Source organism: Varroa destructor, unplaced genomic scaffold (assembly GCF_002443255.2).
Source record: "Varroa destructor unplaced genomic scaffold, Vdes_3.0 BEIS01000001.1, whole genome shotgun sequence".
Taxonomy (NCBI): Eukaryota; Metazoa; Arthropoda; class Arachnida; order Mesostigmata; family Varroidae; genus Varroa; species Varroa destructor.
In genome coordinates this window covers 11,793,805-11,821,282 of record NW_019211454.1, presented here as the reverse complement: position 1 = coordinate 11,821,282, position 27,478 = coordinate 11,793,805, and the positions used below count along the sequence as shown (strand labels likewise).

General features: G+C 39.6%; 2 protein-coding genes across 10 annotated transcripts in view; one reads left to right on the top strand and one right to left on the bottom strand.

Annotated features, from left to right (window-relative positions):
- The window catches only part of LOC111255597 (uncharacterized), a 49,017-nt gene extending 42,632 nt beyond the window's left edge, over positions 1 to 6,385 (bottom strand). Inside the window, exons 1-4 of one of the 2 annotated variants that reach the window (XM_086978221.1) lie at positions 6,247 to 6,385; positions 3,332 to 3,592; positions 2,810 to 2,936; positions 2,258 to 2,432 (exon numbers count right to left, since the gene is read on the bottom strand). The gene's annotated coding sequence lies outside the window, so the exon portion shown is untranslated. Of the gene's footprint in view, positions 1 to 2,257; positions 2,433 to 2,809; positions 2,937 to 3,331; positions 3,593 to 4,717; positions 4,858 to 6,246 lie in introns of those variants that run through there. The other variant, XM_022817719.2, reaches the window with a different exon arrangement.
- LOC111251535 (2-aminomuconic semialdehyde dehydrogenase-like) overlaps positions 1 to 27,478 on the top strand; it is a 46,057-nt gene that overhangs the window by 3,859 nt on the left and 14,720 nt on the right. For 2 of the 8 annotated variants that reach the window (XM_086978214.1, XM_086978217.1), the window contains exons 1-5: positions 6,255 to 6,435; positions 13,679 to 13,916; positions 14,358 to 14,571; positions 25,475 to 25,628; positions 26,174 to 26,297. In XM_086978214.1, coding sequence (XP_086834340.1) covers positions 6,255 to 6,435; positions 13,679 to 13,916; positions 14,358 to 14,571; positions 25,475 to 25,628; positions 26,174 to 26,297 — 911 coding nt within the window. The other 6 variants (XM_086978218.1, XM_086978215.1, XM_086978216.1 and 3 more) reach the window with 6 other exon arrangements.

The window sequence follows — 27,478 nt, the reverse complement described above, 5'->3', positions numbered from 1 at the left end:
AGGCGGAATCTTTTTGGAAAGTGATTATGCCAACAAAAATATAACAACAAAAAAAAAAATTACAATAACTGCCATCATCGTCGTACTTCGCTTTCGTACATAGGACGCGTTCAAAACGTTAGTCAACTGGTCTGCTATGCCCCTGCTAACTGCACCCTGTGAACAGTAGGATCATTTTTCGACTTGAATTAAAATTCTACTTTAACGCAGTTAGTTGCTTTAAGCAGGGATCCAGTTCATGAGTGATGATCATAATTGATTACTATATGTTATAAAACAAAAAAAAAAAAAAATTATAATATATGTTAGCCAAGAGACCTGAATCTAACGTAAACGGATGTTACAAGCCGAAATATCTTAGAACTCAACTCACCCGTCTAACACGACTCGTCCTGGCTGTAATTGTTCACAACACGTATCTTTAAAGGTAGCATTTCGAGTTTCGGTATTATCGATGCTACATAGGTGGTAAAAGTAATTAAATTTTCTAAGTCATTCTGGGTTCTATCCTGGGCACCTGGTCACAGATATCACGTGTGGTTAAACGTTATAGATGCCTATGACAGTTCTAGGAGGAACGTCAATTGCTATGGTTACAGTTACTATCATGGGACTTATACGCTCTCGACAGAACTGAAGTGAACAAAAAACCAACTAAAAAAAAAAGGAAAATTTGCTCGTTCCACCCGTAGTAATTTTAAGCTTTTCGCTAAGAGTAACCATTAATAACAAATCAACTGATAAACAATTCTACTCTATTACGATAGATATCTCTAAATTATTTAAGAACGTTTTACAACAGCTAGAGATTTAGAGGTGACTGCGAAAAATTAGAAGACTCCTTCATGCGGGCAGCAGTCCACCCGCATGCCAAATGTATTGCTAACAAGACGTCGGGCAATCGCTTATTTTTGCAGAACTCGAGAAGTAGTCAATTTCCTAGCTGTTTACGATAATCCCACGGGGCCCGTCGTTTGATAACCAGACCTTGTTTGTTTTGATGTTGTTTATAAAGAGAAATTACTATTTTGCAAGGGCTGCACCGTTAGCTATCGTCTGCTTAACAACCCAGTACCTTGGAAAATATCGATTACTTTCTTTTCATCCTTATGAAGCCTCGGATAAGGTTCGTTATCGTTATGCCGAATCTTTTTGTGCAACAGCACCAGATAACTGATAACAAATTGACTCTTAGCAAAATTCTGCCAAGATACTGCTGAATGTTTGTCCTTAAGCCTACCTAGTACTTTTCAAATTGATAATACAATCAGCAGAGCTTTAAAATGATCATAGTTAGAAAGCTACAGAAAGAATGATACAATATAATAGTACAAATCATCTATATACTACATCCTAATATCCGAAACGGGTTACTGATTCGGGTGTTGCACTGATATGTTTCAGTACACCTTGCGATTCGGAAACAGGGATCTTATATCTGTGTGTCAACTAGCCCGTAATTCTGTTATTATTAATTCTTAACGTACTACTGTTGATTCGTCGCTATTTTGTTGTTAGTTCGATACTTTAAAACGGACCTGATAAAGCTTTTAGGAGTTTTCAGGCGTTTCCTTGAAATGACTCATATTCAGCGAAAGAAGACCCTACAACAAACTATAAGAGAAATAATTTCTATTAGAACGCCCGATGTGTTTTTTGTGTAGGCCTGAAAAGGGTGTTCGTGAAATTTTCTACTGTTTTGGCGAAGATCGTTCGCAAATATAATTTTTTTCGCAGTCTACATAGGTTCTTTATATCATAATCATCATAAATTGATGGCACAAAAAAAAACTAAGATAATAATCATCATCATAAATAATTCTCTTTAGACAAATAGGTGGACCGATAAAATATCTTGATTTGAAGCACTGTTCGCCTATTCTTTACTACTATGGCCCGTTTCACGATGTCCGCCAAAGCGTTTCTAGGGCACAGCTATTCTGTCAAATGCGTTATTATCCTTAAAGTAGTAAACGCCGTCCAACATCCTGTGAGATCAGCTCGTAATGACAGTGATATGTACTTTAAATTTTTGTTTAAGTCAATATTCCTGATGAGTTAGTTTGACACACAAACCCAGGCTGAACATACAAATAAATACTCGACAATGATGCTGTCCAAGGTGCCATGTAGCAGATGAAAGTTAACTCAGTTGGTACTTTGTATAACTTAATTGAGATTGTACAGGGTAAAAACAGTAATGAAGTAATCGAAATGCGTGTACAATAGCAGATTGACTATCTGCGCATTTACGTACCGTTTTACTTTGAACTTTCCGGGAAAGTGAACCCAGTTAGTCGTAAATGGCGCATAATAACATCTCCCATGTCGGCTAGTTTATTTACGTGTTACGTTCTGGAAGGTTACTTGTCCGCGCTACTGCGTCCACAGTTACCAGGCGCCTCAACGAGCACTGTCGGCCATTTCATTACCTGTAAATTTCTAAGTTTATTAATGTAAATATTTTAAGTGTCATAAAACGTCATCCTCAGTTTAGCCCCTCAAAAATGGGTATGCTTAGTCACAAAAAACATTTTCGCCACTAGTTTTATTTCATATTTTTTTCTAACGTAAAAAAGCTTTGAAAGTAGCCTAGAATATTTACTCCCTAAACAGCGAGGACTCTACGGGAGTATAAATTACTTTACTTATTTATACGAGGTGCATAGTGGTTTAAATGCAAGCGCTTGTGTCGGAATAGCGCCTTTAAAAGTGGCTGAGGCGAGCGCGTCCTTTGAATCAAGAATCTTATTTTTATGTGTAGCTAAGCAAGTTATTTCAGTTTCTTCGCCTTGCTGTAATACTCTACCTTTGCTAAGTGGTTTCAGGGAACGGAGACGAACAGGCAGTGTCAAAGCGTTGCATGATTTGCTGCTGGGCACGCTCTATTGTAGAACCTAAACTCAAGATCAAATTTTGTAGCTCAAACGAAGTGGCTGCAAGAGGCGTACAGCAAACGAATGGAATAAAATACATACCCATCACCGAATCATGTGATTAGGGAAAAGGAGCAATGAACAAGCAGTGTATTTTAAACCTTACATCTATTACGTGGACACAAAAATGTATCAGTTCCTTTTCCTATTCAATATTGTTCTTTATTTAATACGCTATCCTCTGCTTAATCACTTTCTCAAATCGTGTCCGTTTTATAGCCAAACAGGTGATGTTAGTCACTCCCTCAAACAGCTTTTGAAATGCTTCATCGTTGTCGTACATTGTATACGCTACACGGTATCTACGGGGGAGGCGATTGCCGTAAGAGGCGCATGCGATGCACCCTTCAAAATATAGACGTAATACTCGCTATGACCGTGTTTCTGTACGGTACCTGCCAATCGTAGGCTCGACGCAATAGGGTACCGCGACTGCTTCCTACTTTGCACATTGGCTGCCTAGACATGTTGACTCAGATGGCACTAGCATAGGCTGATGCTGTGAAAATTCACTTTGGCCGCAGACCAGCGTCGAAGGGACGTCAGTGTTGCCTGTGGGCTATTGTAGTATCAAACGTCCGCGCACAACTTGAAAGTACGAGGCGGGGCTAAGCGGTACCATAACAGACGCAAGCCAGCCAGGAGCTCCATGTCGCCTGGAATATAGTAACCATGCATCATATGTAGACGGGCAGACGTCACAGATGAACATCAAGTGATATTTAATGATACTTCTTGCATCAACCACTTTCACAAATTAATGTAGTACGAAAGCATATTGATTCCGTGTTCCTATTTATTATTCTGATTTGTATCCGCAGGCACAAGGTAATTGCTTTTGAGTATCAACTGACGGTAGGCCATGCATCAATGGAACTGCGTGGATAAAAATGAAAATAGATTTGAGGAGTGAAAGTCATTTGTTAAACAGTTGCACTAAGTCAGTATCGTATAAGAAGGTGGAAATCTAATCATATTAACAATAACCATATTTAGCACAGCGCACATGTACAGGGTGAGGCGATAGTTTGAAGAAGTCAGCTGACATTTTGAGGGTCTCCCTTGCTACCTAGACAAATATTAATCTGCGTTGAAGATCTAGCCTTGATCGTAGTTGCATATTTTTTACCCCATAAATCAATTCAGTAATCTAACCGACCTTACTAGACGGCAGATCAATTTTTTCCATCAGGTAGCGACTAATTTATGACCTGAGCAACTATCGAATCAGATGCCAATGACACTTTTCTTTTCATATTGCTATTGTTATTAGCACCCTTATTACTGGCATTGTCATCACCAGAAGGCCGTTGTTACTAAATGATCCATGACAAAGAAGCAGTCTTTTATTCCGTTGAAGGCGTTGCCATTTGGCTGTGGGCTTGGTATTCGTGATCCTTCAAATTTTAGATAATCTATGGGCTCCGATCGCTCATGATTGCTTAACTAGTTTACGGCTGTATGCTTTTCCATCTTTCTCCACTTAGGCCTACCCTCTGCTCGTGTGTGTATAGGCCTGCTTGGGCTTGTGCACAGACCCTAGCCTATCTAAGTGCCTCCACTGTGGTCACTGTCTATGCAGGTCCACATTTATTCGACTGGTTCCGCAAACCGGCCCGGAGCCTCACACCAGATAGGGAAAGCTTTTCTATACGTTAATATACATCAGCACAAAGGGACATGGCTGCATCAACGATAGTAATCGCCGAGGCGTTTAGGACCTCAACCAATGGACCATAAAACTTCAGAGCCGGCGGGGGCCCTAGACTTCTTGCTCTCACCTTACTCCGTCTGAACTAGCCATTCCGATTTGGTTCTATTTTGTCTTAGCTTATATCACGCTCGTATTCTATGCAAAGGGCACACTCTCCGTTTATTGCTGGGCCGCTGTTTCCCTCCTCCGGCGACTTCGCGACAACAACACTCACGACTTGCACGATTGGTTTGCTTTGTTCCTCATTCGTCTTTGTCGATGGATGTCTGCAGTTTGCCGTTCCAGAGCGCGTCCCATACTCAGCCTCTGCTTTGTATACAAAGATATATATGCACAAGCCATAATGACGTCGTTAAGCTGCTATGGAAACGGCCGCTTCAGCTACTGTGTTTGCGTGAAAGATAGTGTGTCTCAACCAGACGGGAGCTGTCCATTGCAAAACTACTGATTGACTAATTTAAGCTAACGGGCAACCTGCAAGTCACTAGGAACCGTTGTGGAATAGCGTGACTATCGGAAAGTTGCGCATTCGATTATCAGCAGGATACGCTTGTAATAAATTATCGACGCTAATTTGTGTTTTACGAAGAGAAAAATTTGAGAATTTAAAAATTACAGAAAGGGCTAGTACGGGATATGATAGTATCGTCGAGAAGAATGATAGATTGAGTTGTGATAATCGTTACGGTTGGACAAAGGCGTATGTGGTAAGCAAATGTTTTGCACTATCCTGCAGTCGCCTTAAATTGACATCATAGGTGAACGTTGGAAAGCCGGATGGCCGATAAAAGCGCGAGAACTGGCGCCATTTTGACGAACGGGACGTTATCCTGGAATAAGTCAGCTACTGCATTTCTGTATATGAATATTTAGAGAATGTGACTGTTCGAATTATTTTCCCGTTGGAAAATAGTCTGTACGTAAAAGCTACAGATGCTGGGTGCAATTGAGATCCGAGTGCTCTATTGAAAGGGTAAATTTACGCCATGGAGGCGTAGGTCTTTAAATGTGAAATTAAATAGAACAGCAGGAGGTGAGTAGTAAAGCATTAGGGAATGTAATTTTCTTTGTAACGCTAAATGGTGTATAGCTAAACGAAGGAAAGGTATTGTGCTATGTTGTTATTTAGATGGCAAGTTGTTATAGATGTTTGGCATTATATCACCTTTTATTCGCTGCTGCTGTCCAGTAGTTGAGTCGCAGAAGGGCGCCATCACACTGTGACTGACAAGAGTACGCTATGACACAGCTGACTGTTGTGATGGATCCTATCTAGGGCTTTCTCTTCTGCCTATTCTAATATAGGATATAGATGGCGTGCTCTTTGATAGCTTGCTGATAGATTTAAAAGTAAAGGCGGGCATTAAAAGAGGCATCATATAGTAAAGTAAATGAAGTCTCTGCGGCCCAATGGCTTAGTTTGTGAAAGTCCCCAGGTGCGTGATTTCTAACATATGACAAACTATTCACAATGCTTTATGCTTCCTTATGGGCCAGTAACTGACCGATAATTCAATCAGTCAATAAATAACAGTTAGTCAGATTGTCGGTGACGAGACTGCCAGGGATCTCTACTGCTGTTGAAGTGCAAATTACCGTACGTGATGAAAAAGCCGTACGCATGTAAACTAGAAGGCGGGTACATATTTCCAGTTGAGCTAAGAAGTGAGTGTATCCGTGAAGCATTGCAGTTTGTGCCCCGCAATGGAGACATCGGCGTTGTGACATATCCTCGAAGTGGCACTACATGGATCCAGCAGATTGTCTTGCGGCTGCTCCGACATGGTGAGTATATGAGATACATGAAAAGAAATCGAACAGAAAGTAAGCCAAAAATCGTGATGAAAGGTGGAACGACAAGAAGAGGTATCATCGTAAATATCAAGCTCGTAGCATTTCAGAGTCGACGGCCGAAGTCAGCTGTTTACTTCAATGGTACGCACACGTTTACCCTAACGTTGTACAAAGATGTCTCAAAGGTTACCTAAATTAGTACATCGACACAACAACACCATTTTACGGACAGTATTACGTAAGCAGAGTTATGAATAAGCCTCAAGAACAAATGGGTAGGCAGTGTCAATACTTGTTCGTTACAAGAATAGACAACCGATTATCTATTTCAGCCTAGTTCGGGAAATTCTACGACGTTCCCTGATGCTGCATTTATGGGACTAGGCGGCCATGACCGACAGCAAAACGTATGCTTACTAGATAGTCTATTACGAAACGAGATTACATAGATAACTAGTTCGACTTGTCGACTAGGTGAATTGCCGTCCAATGGCGACAGTTAAACGCGGCGATCCGAATTTGTGCCAAGCACGCACCACTGGACAAGTACCCAGCACGTATAATTACGAGCCATTCAAGCAAGCAAGCGATTACATCGGAGCAAAATGCTTATCAGTCACCCCCACCAAGGACACTTTGAAAAAACAACCCATCGTTATAATATCCGAACGTTTTCATTGCCCTGACGTATGCATACTTTATTTTTGCACAAATCTACTCTGCTCTCTAGACAGGCAAATTGTCCAAACGGCAGAACAGGTTTTTGAACTTAAGTAGCTCCATGCAACCCGCTCAAAGAAGCAACATCAGCATGGTCATAGAAGCGCGGTTTTCATGTAAACGATGTCATGCATGTCCTGTGTCGAACATAATCCATCCAAGGAAACCGATTAAGTTCCAGCCTTTATCTATTCTTTAACCTGTACATCGTAAACATTTGAACAATTTTGACATTAGCGATGTATGTTTAAGGGGTGCGGTCAACAATCATGTTTCAGTATACAATGAGTCAAGAGCCTTCACCTCACTGAAGTTACCTGTTGACTGTGTCGAGATTTTTTCTATGCGAAGAACATATTTGGGACGATAGAGTTCATCAGATATAGGTGAGTAATTATATAGATGTTAGATGATTACTAAATATAGAAGGCTTCTAGGGGCATGATGTATCCTATTGTCCGTCCTTTTCAAATCGGAACTTTCAAATAGACGCCATTGTTGCTGCTATATAACAAAAAACGGCTCGATGTTATTGTTCGCGGCTATTGAAGCTTAGTCTTTTATTCATCGTGAGCAGATAACGGTCGAATGTGTTCCGAGTACTATAGTCATCTCTTGGATATAGTCTCGTTAATAGTCCTTTTCAGCCAAGCATCCAGTTAAAGCCTCAGAGTTGTCGATAACACGTAAAACCTGCAACGAAATCAATTACCATTATTGACGTTGTTTTTTGTCAGAGCTGAAAAATTCATCCGTATATGCTCAAGGTCGTCGTCCAAGCGGCCTCTCTGATGGGTTCAGACGTCAACGAGAGATATGTTCTCCAGTTAATGTTTATGGCAACCCATATGCCCAATTCGAGTCTGGAATTACACTCAACCCTATACGGGACCCGTTTTTGGATGCAGCGGTTAGAAGAATCCACGTGTTTCTTTCTCGCAATAATTGACTCGTGCTATGAGGTCCGACGCAAAAATATGAAAGCAACATAATAAACCAGCAATTAGACATAGATAATGGGTGAATTCAGCTGGGGCGCGCTATGGATGTGTGAAGGACTAACGGAATTACTGGTCATGTTAGTAGTCAGTTAACTTCAGATTCTTTAACTTTTGCGCCTGATCTTATCTGTAATAAAAGTCGCAATAGACTTAAATTTCTATCACATGACCAGATCCTATTCTACTGGCTGACGCTTTGCGCCAGCGATCTTCTGGGGCTGCATAATATCCAGCAATAACGAAAACAATGAGCGTCTCGACTCGATCAGCGCAACAGATCACCATGTGACAAGCTGATCGAATGCTATAACGTATTATTATTAAGAAAGTGGTATTACTACATGCTTCCGACATCAATAATACTCGACGAAATGTATGCTCCTTCCACGTACAAACCCACATGGACGAACAATAGCTCAAAATAACGCTTATTATATTAAACGTTTATCATATTAGAGAAATGGAACGGGGAACTGCACACTCCACAAATAGTCGAACGCATTATAGCCGCTGCTAACGTTACACGTACCTGATTTACGTGCATTTACAGTTTACGTTCGGCGTAAACTGCTGCTCACTAGGTGTAACTCGATCTATTGGTAACGATCCAACAGCTAACATTCACTCAGGATAGCTGCGTGTTCCTGTTTCGCCTATCCTTTAAACCAGGAAAGTGTAACCCGTGTTTATCTCAGGTTGTGATTATTTTACAAATCCATACACGAATTTTAGATCAAGGGCTTTTCACAGTAATTTAGGTGAGTCGCTAGCCGCCTTACCTAGCGACTGCAAGCTCCTCAATAGGATCTTTCTGCTCAACCATCTAGCTGATTTACCTTCGAGAGCAAAGTAGCAACAATCTAAGGTTGAATAATTTAGGTAGCTCTCATCTAACGCAACTATCCGCTAGTCGTTCTATGACTGGTAAACGAATAATAAGAAAGAACGTTTTCGTGCTTATTATACAAATGACACAGGTGTCGGACTGTAGTCCAGGCAAAACTGGTTGGTGTCCTCAATTACATTTTCTTTTTTCCACGTAAGGACAAACATTTTCTCTTGGCTGTATACATGACGTGTATCACCGGTACAGCCCGACGCCACCTTGCTTATGTTTTTAGGCAAATATATATACACGTACAGCATAACACATAGATACTTCCTACCATTAGGCGGATTGACGATGTACTCCGTACCCCTCAAATATGGCACACACAATTAGAGATTGGTTGATTGATCGCATGCGAAGGAATAGTGTACACGTTTGATCGACTAGCATTGTTGACGCCAGCTCGGGAAGCGATTACGGTAATTCAGGTGATAAAATGTGCGTGCAGATGTCCACTAGTCTTTGTGGTTCGATGTTCTTCATCATAGCCTATGCTTCTACGTTTCCATATGATGTTCATATAACCGTTCTTCGGCAAAAGCTGTGTATATTCCAAACCAATAGACCCCAGGTTCGACCCGAATAGCCATTAAAAGCTGTTATCATACAATAGCTACATGCGTACGTAAATCAAATCTATTCGATCGACATAGTCTTCTGCTAAGTGGTATCTCTGTGACGCTAAATAATTTTGATTTTTTAATCCGGTTCGGAAACATATACTGAGCTGTACTTATTTGTATCTATTGCAACGGCAGACGAAAGGTAGTTGTGAGTAAGACTTGTCTTACTCGCCCATTGATGACTATCTTATTGATGGCAAAGATTTTTCCAGCTACAGACTGTTAACGGGTAAACAAGGATCGTGTTGTTTATAACGGTCTCGGCCAGCTTTGCGGTGAACAGGCAAAAATATGTTCGTATTTATTGCGACGAGTTCTGCTGCCCTTTCTTGTTATTCCACAAAGATATCTATCACTTTTTTCGCAGGGTAAAAATCAGCAACCTGTTTTTCTATGATCGAGAATAACTTATAAACCTCAATTCTTCGGCCGCTAAGGTCAACGAGGCAGCATTATTTATCATCGCCCTTTATTACCTCTGACCGTAGAGGTTTGGCTAGTGACGATGTGAGACCCCAGTTTGCATCGTCAATTCCAAGACGCCATCAGGGTCTATTCAAATGAAAGCTTCTATGCTCTATTGATAAATGATGAATGTTACGAAAATAATGAGAAGTTGTCCCAAAAGGCTCAAAGTAGCGCTTATTGATGATTATCGGTATTGAATTTAGTTGATTTCTGAAAGGTTCAGTGGCGACAGCTAACCTCAGACGGGCCTTGATGCGCTTTACGGATACGCAGTATACGTAAACGTAAAAAAATCTCCACATTCGAATCCGCTCGAAAAACTGACATAATTAAAGTATGATTAAACTGTTAATTCAAATAGGTGTAACAAAAGCGTTTTCTTTTTCAGGCATAGGCTGTAATTATGTTAGTCTTAGACGCTGCAACACCGATCTATGCAGAAGGCAAACATGTCCGAAAATAAATGAATGATGATATTCAGGCTAAACGATGAGCTCAATTGAAAAAGTCTGAAACAGATCGCTGAGTTTCAGCTAGGAACTAAGCGCGACACATAATTGTAATCCTCCACTGCACCGCCACGGGAGCAACTCTCACGCTCAAACCAGGACAGTTAAAACTCTGCTCATACTTTCAAGTGATCGTTGCTCATAGCCATAATTCAGCATTTTCTTTGAGTGTTTTTAGGTGTGAATGTTCTCACAAATCACCTATTTGGACATTTTAAAATAGCTTTTAATGCAGCCTGAATGACCTTCATACTCTGAGGTAGCTCCTTTTAATGGCTTCATGTTGAACCTTCGTGTTTGTCTCATAATTTTCTAAATGTTACGAAGCAGTATTAAAGCGAGAAAGCAGCGTTTACATCACGCAAGAAACAGATCATTTGGTAAGAAATGAACAATCGACTACCAAAATTGTAGAGTAATCTTTACAATCGGAACCTGTCTTATCGTATGATATATGTATTTTTAGGTCTTTTGTTGGACACGACTCTTCTTGGCAGGTGGATATTGGAGCTGAGGAAGTCAATAACCTTTTTTTTTTTTTCGAGCCTTGATAGGATTACACAGAATTTATGCAGCTAGCTTTGACTAAATTTATAAATAACATTCAGATATAATTCACGATATCATTTTACTCAGCACTGCCTTGAAGTTAAGTTACGTTTTTAATGAAAATAATACCTTAACAGCTAGTTGGATAGCAGCGGCTTATTTGTCTTGACCAGAATCACCCTATCACAGATAGGACTCTGTATGCACGCTTGTTCTTCGACATCTCGTAAGCTCGTTTGTTTTCGCTGAAAACCTGAACTAACTAGTTTTATCAAGCTATAACGGATTACTAATCACCCACTCACATCAATGTTAGCGTCAATTTTTTATGCTGCGACATTTATACATGTAATAACACTTCGTTTGTTGCCATGATTCAGTGGCGCCAGCAAACTGTCTCAATGAAACCACGAGACCTGTTTCGGTCTTACCCTCCATTGTCATATCCTGAATAGGAATCAAGCCATTTATGCCACCCAATGCAGCTGGTAAATGTTTGATAATAAGGTTGGATAACATCTATTGAAATTTGTACTTATTGCGGTACATAGCTGTCAACGGCATGAGCTTGACGCCGTTATGCCTGCGATTATTGATGGAAATCGAAGATTTTTTATCTAGGAATAAATATTTGCTGAAATTAGAGATTAGAAGCTAAAAAATTTCGAACTACCAGTGGTTGCCGGGTGACCAGTTGCGAATTTCTATGTACGCACATTTGTATACTATAGCGGCAATATTTCTTTTATATGTTACTTCGTATTGAATGTTTTAAGGCAAATCTATTCGAGTTTACGATTTACAGCAGTGTTGAAGACTGCAAAAACCAATTGAGAAACACTCGTGCTAGCAAGGTATCAGTTTCAAGTCGTAGTTGGCGTTTCCGGGCCTCGATCACGCCAAGAAAAATAGCATTTGTCTATTAAGGTCAAAATGGTATCGTGATCTACGTACATAACAGTTCTGCAGACGTAAAGAAGAAAATTGAATATCCCTTTCAGCTTCATCAGTTAGACCGAGGCCTGAAATGACTAACGGAAATTGAGGGTAATCAACCTAAAAAAAATCGCCTCTGCAGTCGCGATCTAGAATGTTCGTTCCATTAGCGGCCTTGTTGAGCTTAGCGGATGGATTTCACTGACTTCTTATTTTGGTAGGCGTTGCCATCCGCCACCTAATCCCCGTTTGAAAAACAGTACAAAGAATTAAACTGGAGAGAGAGAGAGAACTCGAACAAGTTGCACAAAGACGAAAGGCGTTCCCGGGATCTTTTATTTCCGCAGAAGGATCATATAAAGAATTACGGAGTGGCGCAGCTAGGTTAGGTAGGCTTAAATCGTTAGTGTGTCCGTCTCTGACATCTTTCTACAACGAAGCTATCTACTTTTAAGATTCCATTTTCGGTTAGCATGGCAGAGGCCTTTCGGGCAGGTCAGCCGCATGCCGGTGTGCTCATTTGGATTTTAAATTGGCGCGCCACAGGCAATTGTTCGAAAGAAAGACAAACGTATGGAGGACTCGATGGCGTTAACTGCTTTACTGACGGACCAAAGTACCTGTGAAGTAACTCCTTGGACAATGTAGCGTTTCGTCGAAGCATTCATACATGCTCAGTACAGTATGAAATGTGTAGATATTGTGCTAGTTCGTAACCGATAAAAAAAGATATCGCTTCTTTTTTTTGCGGTCAAGCTTGTCATATTGAGCAACATCGGTTAAATAGATCCGTAATTAACATTTGCTTCGTTACGTAAATTGCAGATCGTTTTGACATGGAAGCAATATTTACTGAAACCTATCTTTGGTAAAAACAAATCATTAAAAAATTTCTAGATTCGAATAAGTCCTTTTCCTTAATTCGACTTTAAGCTCGAGCATACGGGACCTTGTTGATTTTTCCGAAATGCGAAAAGCAAACATGTCATAAGAAATTTATTTTAAAGTACGCTGTTTTAGGCTTTTAGAAACAATGAATGAAATGCTTCCGCGAAGTTCGACAAGTTTTTTTTTATACAGTAAATACTATTCGGCCAGCATAATAACCGAAGTCCAGCTCTTTTTCAGATGTGAACATGAATCTGGCCAATCTTGCTATGCTTTATTTAACTGTTTACAGGCCTGTTTATCGTTCACCCCCGCAAATGGCGCCAAATTTTGAATACTGTACACACGATTTCAAGCTATAGGTCTACTTTAATTTTCTTGAATTCACGTCCTTCCTTCAGAGGCTCTAAGGCGTTACTAGAGGCTCAAACCGTACGATCGTCATCCAAGAAAACTGAAATAATAATTAGGAAAATACATATAAAAATTATATATTTGTCAAATTATTGTAAAGAGATGCATAACCAATTATGAGCTTCGTTTGCCAGAAGTATTGGGTCATCCGTACTGAACAGTTTTAGATATTTACTAGCCCATCAATTTATTCAACGAAAATCATTTTACCGATATGGCGATTTGCCGTAATTTTAGATGACTTCAGTGGCTCGTGGAACGAGTTAGCATTGAAAAGTCCATGCCTCGAGTTGCAGGGTACGCAGGGAATCCTCGAGTCGTTTACGCCAGTCTTCTACAAAACGCACATACCCTATCATCCGTCGAGGTTCAATCCCAACTCGAAATATATTTGGGTGTTGCGAAACCCTCGCGATGTATGCGTTTCAAGCTACTGTTTGTACAGCGACCTACATAAGCTGCCATGGCGCAAAAGGTTAATGGTAGAATTCGTATTTATAGCTCTTATGATTTTCCGATACAAAATACCTTTACTGCTACCGGTGCAGGGTGTCATTTCATACCGTACTTGACCAGATATCCACTGCTTCAAAACCTATTTATTTGTATGTCAAGAGTCGCGGTTTTACAGGTAGCACAATCCCTTTGAGGTATCTGCCCACATTTTGATAACAATGTTAGTTAGCCTTATTTCAGGACTAAGATAGATTTAGTTGAAACGATCAAACTAGTCTATTGCTACAGAAGTGAGGAATCGCGAGTGCGAATAGTCCAGCTTGTCGCTTTCGAAGTTATTCCAAAAGTGGATCTTAGGCCAACCCAATATTTAAGGTTAGTCAAATAGTTAAGTTCTACATATTGTTGAGGTTAAAGTCGACAACAGCTAAATTAGTATAATTTTTATTCTTCTGGTTAGGTATTCATTTGAAGCGTATACTGAGCACTTCTGCTCTGGGAACGTATATTACGGAGGCTATTGGGAACATCTTCGGAGTTGGTGGCAGGTTAAGGACGAGCCTAACGTTCTCATGCTAGTCTACGAAAAGATGAAACGAAATCCCAAAGGAACAATTATTGCTATTGGGGAATTTCTCGGCGAAAACGCTGCAGAGCTTGTCAAAGACGAACAGGTAAGCGTGTCATAGTCACGTGTCAAATCTACGGATAAGGCACCAGAAATCGACCACATAGACAGACGTCACTTTTTCGTCAACCCATAAAGATGAAAAGGTCTTGCATAAATAGTTGCTAATTTCGAAGATGACATCATATTTTTGGAAAGCGACCCGATAGATGAAGTAGAATACAAATTTTATAATGGGAAGGGCCTGACTGTACCTGAGTTTTTTTTTTTTTTTTTTTTTTAGAACAATATATCTACTAGGCTATTCTTCGTTTTATCAATTTAACGAATAGTACCACACATAAGGGGCATATTGGCTTGGTTTAATACATTCTTAACCTATTGCTTATTAGGTTCGCTCCACGCACACTCGGAATAAGCGCACACTTGTACGCACATTATATATATAATATTATATGTGCTAAATTTTATGTTAAGTAATACTAATAGCAGGGGCAGGTATTATAGGCATATGTTATCCCTGGCGAAATGTTTATCGACAATATCGATAAGTAATTAAAACTCGGAACTGTTAGAGACACAGTATTTGCTTTAAATAATGGATTCTTCTGCTTGCATTTACCAACAATAGCAATCCACAATCAAACTTTTAACGTGTGGCTTTGAAACGTAACGTATGTTCGTGCGGAACTTTAGCCTGCGTTATTATTTGATCGTGTCGTATGCTAGCGCGCATAAGTTGTCAGAATTATTCCATGGATATTGAATAATGGAAATCACATTTTCCAGGCGTAAGTTTTCCATCAAAGGACAAAATCAGCCAAGAAATAAAGATCAGACACTTTAGAACCGTTTCCAATTTGTAAATATCAAATTTTATCAGGATCGCATCAGATTTACAATTACATTTGAATTACATGAATATTTTTTAGAAGGGAGGAGAAAAGGAACACACGTTAATCTATCGTCAACTCGTCGTCAATTATCTTTAACACATCGCGGTAATTTAACATGACGACGAACTATCTTAAAGACTTACTAGCACATTTTGGGTCACCCCGATCCCGCGCCGTATTACCCGCGTGCACTTTTTGCCGGGGGGCAGGATTCTGGTATATCCGGTCTGCCAAGTGTGCCTCGCGTTTCAATTGACACCGTTATATAGATTCAGCTCCTTTTGGAAGATTCTTAGGTATTTATCATCCTTTGAATGTCCGGTTGGAAAGTTATAGGCTTTTTTGTTAAATTGTTTGTTAAATTTTTCAATTAAATAAATAAATAAAAAACAATTCATTATTAAAGTATAAGGACAATCTGTAGAGGAAATATGTAGCAGTTGCGCCGATACGAGTGCGTCGTTTCTACAGTAGGTAAAAACAAAAAGAAGAAAAAAAAGAGGTGAGCAAATCGTCCGAGTCAAGGAACCGGTTATATCAAAAATGGACGAAGTAGTGAGCCAAGCTGCAAGACTATGTACTGAGACTGAGCATTTGACATACTCTGAAGGGCCCGAGTAAAAGACCAGGGTCTTGGCGACAGCAGCAGATATCTACTGTTTGTCGTACAAGCGTCTGTTCAGGATTACTTGTAGACCTGTAGAAGTTTATTAGTAATCCTGAAAACCTGAAACCAGGTTCAATTCAGTAATCTCTTTTTCGGGTGCGCTGTGAGCAGCAAAGCGATGTGAGTAAAGAACAAATTTTCCCTAGTTTCTGCTCTTCTAATCGAGCAGTTTGCGTGAAAAGTATTATTTTACGTGGGAGAATATGATCCGTGGGTGAGAGGAGAAGATGGAGGTCTGAATGTATTTGCCCAGAACTCGCCCAGAACGCGTCGGGTTTCAGTTTAAGGTGAAGGCGTACCTTTCATGTACTAGCAAACTATAGTGTCGCTACTTATTCTATGGCCCTTCCGAGGCTTGCGCGATCGTATGCAGCGACCACCGGACACGAACTATTAAAACCAGACCGTGGCCAATGTCAGTCAGATTGCATAGTACGTCAAGCTTCTTTATTAGCTGTGATATGCCGAATTATATACAAGCTAAGTATCCTGGCGCTAATGCCATTCAGGTCTAGCTTCTTCGCGAGACAGAACAAAGTAGCCGTGTCAGATGTAGAGCTTTGTGATGGAGTAGATGTTCCTGTTGACGCTTCTATTCTATGTTTGATCCGAGAACTTACTATGTAAGAAGAAATTGAACTTCTATAAGATGGATTTATCTATTTTCTGTTTATTTTGAAAGATAAGGTCTTGAATGATATTTTTTTCTTCAATAGTCATAGATGGTTTACTAGGAGAAATGATAATTAATTTTCCTAATGTAAATAATCAGTATTTAATATTTTTTATATATATATTTTATTTATGTGTGCTTCTACGAAAGATATGTAAGTAACAATAAGAGTAGCATTATCTATTTGATTACCAATTATAGTTTTTGGTTGGTTCAGTTTTTCCAGATAGATATTTGCGCATTCAGTTCCATTAGGAATACCTATTTTTAGCGTCATTTATAGTACTAATTTATAGTATTAAGAGGTTTAATGTGTCCAATAACATTAGCAGTACGATTAGCGGCTAATATAATTGCAGGACATTTTAGGGAGTAGATGTTTCTGTTCTGATTCAACGAGAACATTCAACCGCGGTTGCAGATTGGTCATGTCCCGTCACTCTGAAAACACTCGTCACACATTCACATACAAGGTTTACCCGTCACACTAAAGAGACAGCCTTACACGCAGGACTCTATGCTTCCTTATTAGCCCCCACACGCAGGATTATTACTAGTTTCATATTAGTTCCAAAATATATACATTAGTCAAAAAAAAACAGCATATCCACAGATCGGGAAAAAGGTGGGCCAATGCGAAAGTTGCCGAAGCTCAAGATTTAAAGGGCCGAGGGCATCTATTACGATATCTGCTCCCATTCAAGCAGGCCTTCGAGAAAGAACTAGGTCAGAACGTGGACGTAAGGCACATACGTGAGTAGCACGGCAGGCTAATAATATAATTAACATTTTGTGTAGCTATTGCCATGTACGGACGTTAACGCCAATAAGTAAAGTAAATATATACCAGATGTGGTGGTAGTCGTACGCCATAACTATCATAGTAATCGTATTCGCGATTCTTAAAGCTACCTAAACGGTCTAATAGGTAATCTAGTACACGGTATTTAGTTTCAGTGTTCAACCCTTCATGATTTTAGGCAGCTGAAAACGTTAGAAGTTGCACAGCTGAAATGTAGAGTATCTGTGAGTTTGACATAGCTTACACAATTGCTTATTATATATTTCTGTTTGTGCTAGCTGCTGGACGCTTTAATAAAGTGTACTTCCGTTAAAGCTACACGTCGGGAAGCAAATGCAAATTTCGTACGCAGTCTCTTACGTTTCAACAAGCTCGACATCTCGTTAACGAAAGAGCTTTTAAGACCACGACGCGCGGTGTGGAAGATCTTCGGGGGTGAAGTGAGTTTCGTACGCAAAGGTGTCGTAGGCGATTGGAAAAACCACTTTACGCCGCAAGTCAGTATATAGTTGAGGTTCAATATTACCGATTATATGAGAGATTTTTTTATTTGAAATCTGCAGATCTCTCTATTTGGTATTCTATCAATATATTCATTATAACCGCTTACTAGCCAAGTAGGATGAGTTCGATTAGATTTTCGGGTTCCCATGACGCTGCGTCATAGATCAAGATGATACGATCGTTCGACGTTCTTGAAAAACGTGTTTTTCTCATTGTCAACAAGATGGAGGCAACCCCTCTTAATAAATTTACCCAAATCGTCTTCATAGCTCGAAAACAAACTCAAAAATCTGATATAACCCAATACTACATTTAGCACTATTTACAATACCGTTTTATAGCAATTGAATATCATTATTTTTTGTATACATTTTAAGGTTGCCTATTATCTTAAACTATAATCATATAGATCTGATAAAATCTAATGGTGTAATTTTGTTTACAAACGAGCTCCTACAATATCATCTACATTCACAACGACTGTCGCCGCCTAGTCTACCTATAAACATATAGTTTACGTGGACAGAGAGGTTAGCGATTATTTTCTGTTCGATATGAGAACAACGTTGTTATAATTAAGCGTACAAACAAAGCCATATCTTTTTTTCTTCGATTTGTGGAGTGAGCCCATCCCTACGCTGATTTCAGTGTATAGAAGAGTGAAGAGGTCGACTGCAAACTTTTACAACAAGGGAAAAGGAGTAACTTTTTGGTTGAAGGGCAAGCGATGACTACGTTTGTCTGGCAAATAAGGTCTTTGTACTTTTCTGGTTTTACGTCGTGCTCTCACTGTCTGCGATACCTTTTAGCTCTCAGCGGTTGTGCAACGCAGCCCAACGTTATAACAAGTACTGTCCATCCAATCCCAAACCACGTAGCCATTATGAGTACGTAATCATGTCAGCTGTATCGTTGAAAAAAGATAAAAGCAATGCAATGCCTTAATACTGCCACATACACAATTCGCTGGCTTGTATTGAAATTGTATAGAATACATGTATGTACATCTTTATATATATGTATAGCTTGTTATTGGCTGCACTGGAAATAGAAATTATTTGTTTCTTTCAATCAGGGCCTGGGCCATATGAGCTCTGTAGGAAGCATTTTTAGAGACTCTGCGCAAAGCAAGCAGATCTTTTTGGCGACACACAAGTTCTAAACAGAGACTGAATTACGCCGCTATGTCCCTTAAACTATAGGCTTATCTCGGCTTTGTAAAGTTAAATCTTTTGCGACAGCAAAATGGGACGGAACTGCCACGTTTTTCCCGCCGTACCCGCTCTTTGTACCAGCAGCAGCAGCAGCAGCAACTGAGGACGTCAATCATTAAAAACAGGTTGCGCTATTAGCAACAGGCCACATTAGGTACCACATTACATTAAAAATGGCAAAGAAGAAGTATTATTTAGCAAACGAGGCTCGAACAAAATAAGTTTATCTGTCCAAGCGTTGTTGCGAACTAAGCGCATTTCCGAGGTAAATACCTTCAGTTGTGATTTTTTCCTAAAAACTAATAACAATGAAGAAAAAAAAACGTTGCGTTACCTGATACGGCAGGTTGATGAACAAGCAATAACTTGAGTCAAGCAGCACTCAATGGCAACGATGTTTGGAACTAAATTTTTTCATACAGAAGCAACGACTGTTAGTATATACTATTTGCTATTGAAAAATGCATATATACCGATTTTGATTTACCCCGTTTGTTTCAGGTAGAAGAAGTGTTTAATCAGTGGATTCAGAAGCAGGAAGACCACGAAGATGTTATGGCTTTATTTGAATAACTCCTTTAGCCCGCGACGGCCACTATTGAAAGCTTCGCGGCTTGCGTAGCTAAATATCGCTCTAACAACGATTCATTACTCTCATAATATTTTTATATAATTTTCACGCAGATTTATCTACCTGTACATCGATATGTACAGACGGAGTTGTGTGATTGCAGAATAAAAGCCAAGCACGCACTTGCTATCGATTTATAATTACAGCATATATTTGCTAAGTGTAAGGCTAGCGATAGCTTCACAAAAATTTTATCAAGCAGTTTCTTTGGGATGACTATAAGATCATATTGATAAGGTTAAGCAGCTAACAGGAGGGTTGAATATCAAGCGTGAAAGGCGCACGTTACACATGAATTCCTTTTAAATTACTTGCTTTGGCGTCACAATTCAGCCTTTAAAGTTAGACATTTATTCCGACAAGAGCGGATTGCTTGTTTTGTCCTACCGAGAAGCAGGTTTCTATATTCGCCTACCGCTCGAATCCAACACAGCGAAATATCTAGTGAAATTAAATAAATGACAAGCCGACATCGCCCACCAATATGTCATGTAGTGATCTCGACGAAATGCGTCAAGACTGCATTCATTTGTATTTATACGGAAGTGAAGACACGTCTTTTTAGCGGTCTGTAGTAGATACGTTAAGGCGACGTATACACGTTTAATAATAGAATGTTTGCCTAGACGGCTTAATCGAAGCGGAGGCGTATATTCCAGGCACTACTCTGCAGACAAGAACGTGTCCCTTCGTGCGTCGCAGATCTTAATAATTGACTTACCAAAAGAAAATTGGAAGATTCTGAGAAAACCGTCGGCACAATTTTTGAAACAGGAAATGAAGGAATGAAGGGAATGAAGCTTTTGTAGCGCGTCACTTCGCACAGAATGACTTTGAAAATGATTTGATAACCGCATAGCTCGAAGGCCATAAGTCCAAACAAAAGTCATTCTCTGTTCAATGTTGCTTCGATTTCAAGTAAAGGTCTTTAGAATTCACACCCGTCTGTTTTATTCAAAGTCTACGCATGCGTCACCGCAATGGCAACACTGGCGTTTCTGTCCATCTGTTCGTATCACATGAGTATGATACGGTGAGAGTTTTGCCGAGATAGAGACGAGTAAAGTGATTCATTTCCTTAAAACGAGACTCGCTTTGGTTTTTTCTTTCTACACGAAGTACACATAGTCATACAGACAGCTTGTCACTCGAAAGACGGTTTTTAACATTGATTGCCAAATGAGAGTGCTAGAAAGCACTAGAAACATAAAGATGTATCTGTTGTACCTCAGATATTTCAGTAGCCCTTAATCATTGAGCAATTGACGGTACATGCTTACAACGAGTTATCTCTCTATGGAGTAAGCAAAGCAGTTAAGACATTTGCCTCTAATATGTTATTGCTACATAGCTATTTCCGATAGCTCTGCCTTTCACCTCGTCGATTCTTTTAGTCGTTACTATGTATCAATTTGTCAGTAGGAAAATCTTAGAACACTGACTAAAGCATTTGTGGGACGTCACGGGTTCGCATTCCACACTCAGACAGGGCAGAGCGGCTGTTCTTACATGCTATGTTATTACTAACAATTTTTTTTGTCTTTTTAATGGCCAAGCACTCAGGCATTGTCTCGCTCTATATATATACATATATATATATATGTATATACTATAGGCTTTTATTCAGTCATATACCGAAAAAAAATCTTTGTAGCAGCAAACATTAAAACTAGTGTAGCATCCGACACCGATGAGATAATTACAGCTGCCTATCGTAAATGCGTAAAAAATTTTTTTTACTCCAAATTTTAAACTTTGTACAGACTCTCCAGGTGCGGGACCCTGCTAAGCATTTTAGCTTTATCATAGTAGAATCTAGTGAGGTTAACGATGAAGTTGCGAGACCTACTTCAATCATCCTGCTTGCATCCAGATTGCATTTGTCGGAGAACTGTTTGCCTCATTGCGTCCATCACGGTCAGATGCCTCTTCTAAACGTTACTGATGCTTTCTAAATATGCCAAATGACATGCTAACTCGCCGCATTAAACAAATCGCCAAATTATATATATATATATATATATATATATATATATACGCAATGGGCGCTTTTAAAAAAGGACAAATAAACCTTGAAAGATTAATTTCTTGAGTAGTTAACTTTTGATATAACGATAGTTAGGTTCTCCATTCTTATGGAGAATCAAATGGGCACAACGATCGAAAATATAAAATGATTTTAACTAGAGATTTCATTTTAATTCACACTCTTGATCCTGAATGGCGTTCTTTCGACATAAATTATCTTTATTTTTACCGCTCGTATCAATGCGTTTGCCACATTTCCCACGCACAAATATAAATTATTCTCACTTTGTGCAGGCGCCATTCTACGTTTTACACGATAAATGCTGTATATTTGTTTATTCAAAGACGTATACCTATTTGGTTTAATAGTACGTTTTCAATTTTCAGAAATTCGTGTCTAAAAACGTTTAGCACGTATGAAATTAATCACCTACCAAGCATCATTTGTAGTTCAGCTCTATTATCACAATATAGGGCGGCTTCTTAACCTATCCTGCTGAGATGGTGTCAGTGTGCCCCCTGCCTCAACAAAAAGCGTGACATTCAGCATCATTTTGGCTGGACCTGCCCATGTTATAAACGGACCGTGATTTAAGCCCACCTTCAAAAAGTTTGTGGATATCCGCAGGTTCGAACTCGATATGCCAAACTGGCAGTAGTGTTATCTATGGACCCTACCCAAGTAGATTAGCTGAATCTAGATGTCGAGGCTATTGATGGTGGTTCAACCAGGATAGGTTGTGGAAATCAATATTGCCTTTTCTTGCTACGTCATCTACATCTAAATGATTCTGTATATAAAACAACTCTCAGTGTGTAAGCAAATTCTTTTAGAAGTTCCGATGGAAGACATGATTGGATTGGATAAAAAAAAAAAACGCATAAACCATCAAGTTACGCTGGAGTCTGCTGTCGAGGAAATATCTGTTAGGCTTTCAGAAGCTACGGTACCTGTCAAAGTAGCCCATTCCTCTAACTCAACGGAAGTTATATTTTTCAGGATATGTATTGATCAAGTGACTTCACCATGAGGCGAAAATTTGTTTCACTATATATAGATGACTGAAGCGTTCGCTAGATCATGTTTTCGCACAAATTTTAATACATTTTTACTATTTTCTGAGAATGATTAAGTATACAAAAAGATTCTGTGTGTGACTATCGCCTCGGCAGGTAGCTCTTGTTCATGTAGTAAAATTCGTCAGCTTACTGTTAAGAATTTGCACACTATCTCAACAGTGGACATGTCCAAGTTTCAGCTCATTTTTGATATACGTATCGTCTGTTCGTCCTGGGGAATATCCGGAAAAGCGATGATGTCTTTAGTTTTAAGGCCCTACGCAATGAACCTATATATAAGCAGGCCTACGTCACTTACTCAGTGTTGTTCTAAGCTGTAGTTTACCTTGGCTTAACACAGACGTGTTGGAAAGCTGTAAAAAGCCTCTCTCTATCCGAGCGTGCACTGCTGACGGCCTCTGGCTTGGTCATCTATTAGCGGGAGTTCTTGTTTAGCAAAAAAGTGATGACAAAGATAAGGCAGAAGGCAATCTCACCGCTTAAGCAAGACCATTAGTATAGGTTGGTCGGGTATTGGGCCTTTGTGGGTGTAAAGGACCGACACGGTTCTCGTGGAAATTATTTACGATACTGCTGCCTTCTGTTGTCCTATAGAAAGCTATTCTATTTTATTATGTACTGTTACGTCGTAAGATTCCGTTATTTTGTGGACTAGCGCATCGAAAAGTTACGCTAGTACTGCAAGTTAGTCTTAACTGATGCTTCTCTTTCGACTGGCACTCGCACATGCCCATATATACTAAAAGGCCAATCAGTGATGCTGGCAGAGCTGGCACTACCCGTCATAAATAGGTTACAATGAACATAGACTGCATAGTTTATCGAAAAATAATCGTTCTAAACCAGAACAAGTAGACAGATTCTCCTCCACAAACCGAGACGTGTTAGCGGATGGCGTAATGGTTATTCCTTAGTCTTAGAGTGCTAATTGGAATAACTATCGCCCAGTGCAGAATTCGAAGACGCACCAGAATAGGCCTTGGCTAGGATTGTAAAGCGGCCGCCGAGATTGCCAGGTCATTGAGGCGGATAACACGGTAACCAGTGAATGAACTAAACGTTAAAAAACAATTTCATACCTAACTATCTCCACTAAACGAAACGTCTTTAAGGAAATACCTCGAAGTGTTTGAGACGTGTATCTTGACATTAAATAAAATAAACACCTTATTAATATAGTCAGTTAGTTTTCAAGCATAGACATAATTTATCTAATCGAAGGAAGCATCATAGACAGGTGCGAGTTACCCAAAAACGAGCTTTGCATCTTTATTACTGAGAACGCTCGTGTTGATACTATGTTTGTGGTCAATAATTTCATCGATGGAAAATTTGAGCCTACTCAGGAGTATTTGGACAACGTTGATCCGGCTACTGGTCAAGTAAGTCTGGAGATAGCTTACCATTGAGAAATTAAGGTTAGTATGGTCAGGTAAAAAAAAGTTTACGGCTTAAGGTAGCATTTACTTACGTTGAATATGCGGAGGAGATTCTGTGTTCATCTGTTTTGCTGTATCGCTGCTTTTAGCTTAAAGGATCCAATTTAGTTGTTTTGTTGCTATTTTTCAGACCGCTTTTGCGTTTGCGATGATTCATATACATACGATGTAACCGATACTTTTCTAGATTTCTTTATAAACTGCCAAATTGAACATATATTGGGTACACAGTACCCGTGCACTGTACGCGCGCAGTTTGTTACATTATCACGACTTCTGCAGTCTTAGGAGGATCAACATTGCTCTTGGTCTTGCTAACGTGCATTTAGACAGGTAGAGAATAGCCAGGAACACCGTATCGCTGCTACAGTCGAAAGAGGCCTGGCGTCATCCAGAGCTTGTCATAGTTGGAATAGACAGCTGGCTACAGGGTCCCGTTTTTTTCACAGCCCAGGATAAGACCATTGCAGAGCAGAATATGATCGTGACGCAGTACCGGCTGTGCTTCACCATTACCATTCCAGGCTAGGCTGTCTTCCCACGTTTGCCCTATGAAAAAGACTATGGTGCAATCCCGAATGCCGGATGTATACGAGGCATTTTTACCCTGTATATAAGAAGAAATTGGCAGTGCCACGTGTCGTACACTTTGATATGCGCAAGATCTGCTTGTTTATATAGTCGGTAAAGAAGAACTATATTTCTCTTTCATTTAGCCGCCACTAAATCCGGTTATTGCTTGTCGAACCTATGAAAACCATAATTTTTTTAAGGTTTATTCGACGCGCAAACCTACTGCAGTTAGGCAAGAAGGGAATAGCATTAAAACAGAGAGGGTTATGATTCATGAAAAGAAATAAGCCGAATTATGTTGTCAGTTTATCCAGTTTGCATGGGTCTGCAAGTCGCTTAGCTATGCATGCATTGTCTAGCGCTTCCTATACAGTGTAATTATTTGAATATATGGCGCGCATCTCACTAGATCGCTGACGTCAAATATCCTTCGTGTTCTAAGGTATATTCGAAGGTTGCAAGCTCTACCTGTAAAGACGTTTGGACGGCGGTTGCGGTGGCACAGCGCGCACAGCCTTTATGGCAACGTAAAACGGTATCAGAACGAGCCGCTGTGCTAAGGCGAGTTGCCGATCTTCTCGAAGAACGTCTCGAAGGTATAAATGAGAAAATGTTATGTGTAACTTTAGGACGTCCAATGCCCATATCCGTACCCATCAGTTCTTGAGGATATTTCATTTGCTCGTTAGCTGTGTTTCTGCGAAAAACTCACGTTATACATAGACGTATTATTTTGATCGTAATAATGTAAGTGGCAGGTATTTTAGATAGCTTTCCTTAGTGAATTGTTTCCATTGGACGACGTATTCCGCTATCTGGGACCCTTGAGGATATCACAAGTTAAGCGAAGTAAATATAAATTTACTTTACTACGGAATACTATAATAATAATAATTGAATATATATTTTGATACTCTATCTAATTCAGTTTTTTCACTGGCTTATTATTTTCGTTGGTAGATGGTCGCAGATGGCGTTGTCATTTGCATTTACGTCTATGACGCGAGTGATGGTAAATTATTTTATCCCAAACGTGTAGGTTAAATGGGAAAAGACGACTTAATCAAAAAACGTTAAGTAATCCCTATTATTATTATTATTATTATTAATGAGGATGATTATTTTACACTTTTGCTTGCAGAGTTTGCTGTGGCAGAATCACGGGATCAGGGAAAGCCCGTGTGGCTTGCTCAGGATGTCGATATTCCTAGAGCTATTCACAACTTTAGACATTTTGCCGACAATGCTGTTAATGATCGTGAATTGTAGGTAGATTGCCGAGTTATTGTTATTATTGGCGTGATCATGTTGGATAACTCGAACACGATTTAGACGTTGGGGAAAGACAGAAAGAAGTTCACAGTTCTGCATATAGTGACTTCCGAAAGTGTTTGACTATTTTCTTCCTACAGATACATCAACGGCGTAATAAGATCGAAAAATATAAATTAATTATATTGTTTAAATGGACAATGATTGTGCATTTAAAGAAACGAAACAATCTTCAAATTCAAAAGGATTGTGTCTACGGTGCGCCAAAAAAGTATTCGCTAAGTGTCAAACATCTCGATTTTAACTTTCGATTAGTATGATACAATGATCCCACACACTACGATAGCCACAGCCTAAAACCCATGACGAAGACAAACAAATCAACGCGAGCTCCGCTATATTGTGTATATAAGTTCTGAATCATTACATATGACAGCTAGCCAGCTTTGAGGAAAGGTCTGTTGTGATGTGAGCGTCGGAGAAGGGAAAACCTTTAAAAACGAACGGCCGCCAACGTTTCACGAGGGCACTCAGAAATGTTCTCAAAAGAACGGGTTTGTTTGTGTCAGTTTTCAAATAGTCTGGAAAAGCGAAAGAGGTGACCGAGGTGCGTGTTCGTCGCATTTCGAATTTTTAGGATAGAGCTATATAATAGTGACACAATGTCCCGAAATTTGCTTTGGTTTTTTTCTACTCTTCGTTCAAATAGTTGATTTAAATCAACTGTTCGTGCTTGTTAATCACATTGGCTTATTTTTGATACCGTGATCCACCAACTTTTCGAAACTTACATCAATTTTCCTCTGAAATTTGGGTTGTGTACGCTACGAAGCAACAAAACACAAGTCAATGCTTGGACGATCTGTCTGCTTATTTGTTATAACGGAAAACGCCATTGTGTTATGCTAAACGAACGTTAAAATTGATGGACTTGTACCTTAGTCGGTGGACGAACAATTTAGAAATGCCTGAAACACAAGATTTTCAGATTTTACTGAGATTTTGTGTTGAACTAATAGACCTATAGAACTGTAGTGTACAATGACTGTTTATTGAACAAATGTTTTTTCAAACTTGCGTCGTTTATACGAATCCCTTTGTAAATAGCAGTGTAGTGTATTATCCATTATGGAGCTGTAAGTTTCCCATCAGAAACACTGGATAGCCACGTTGA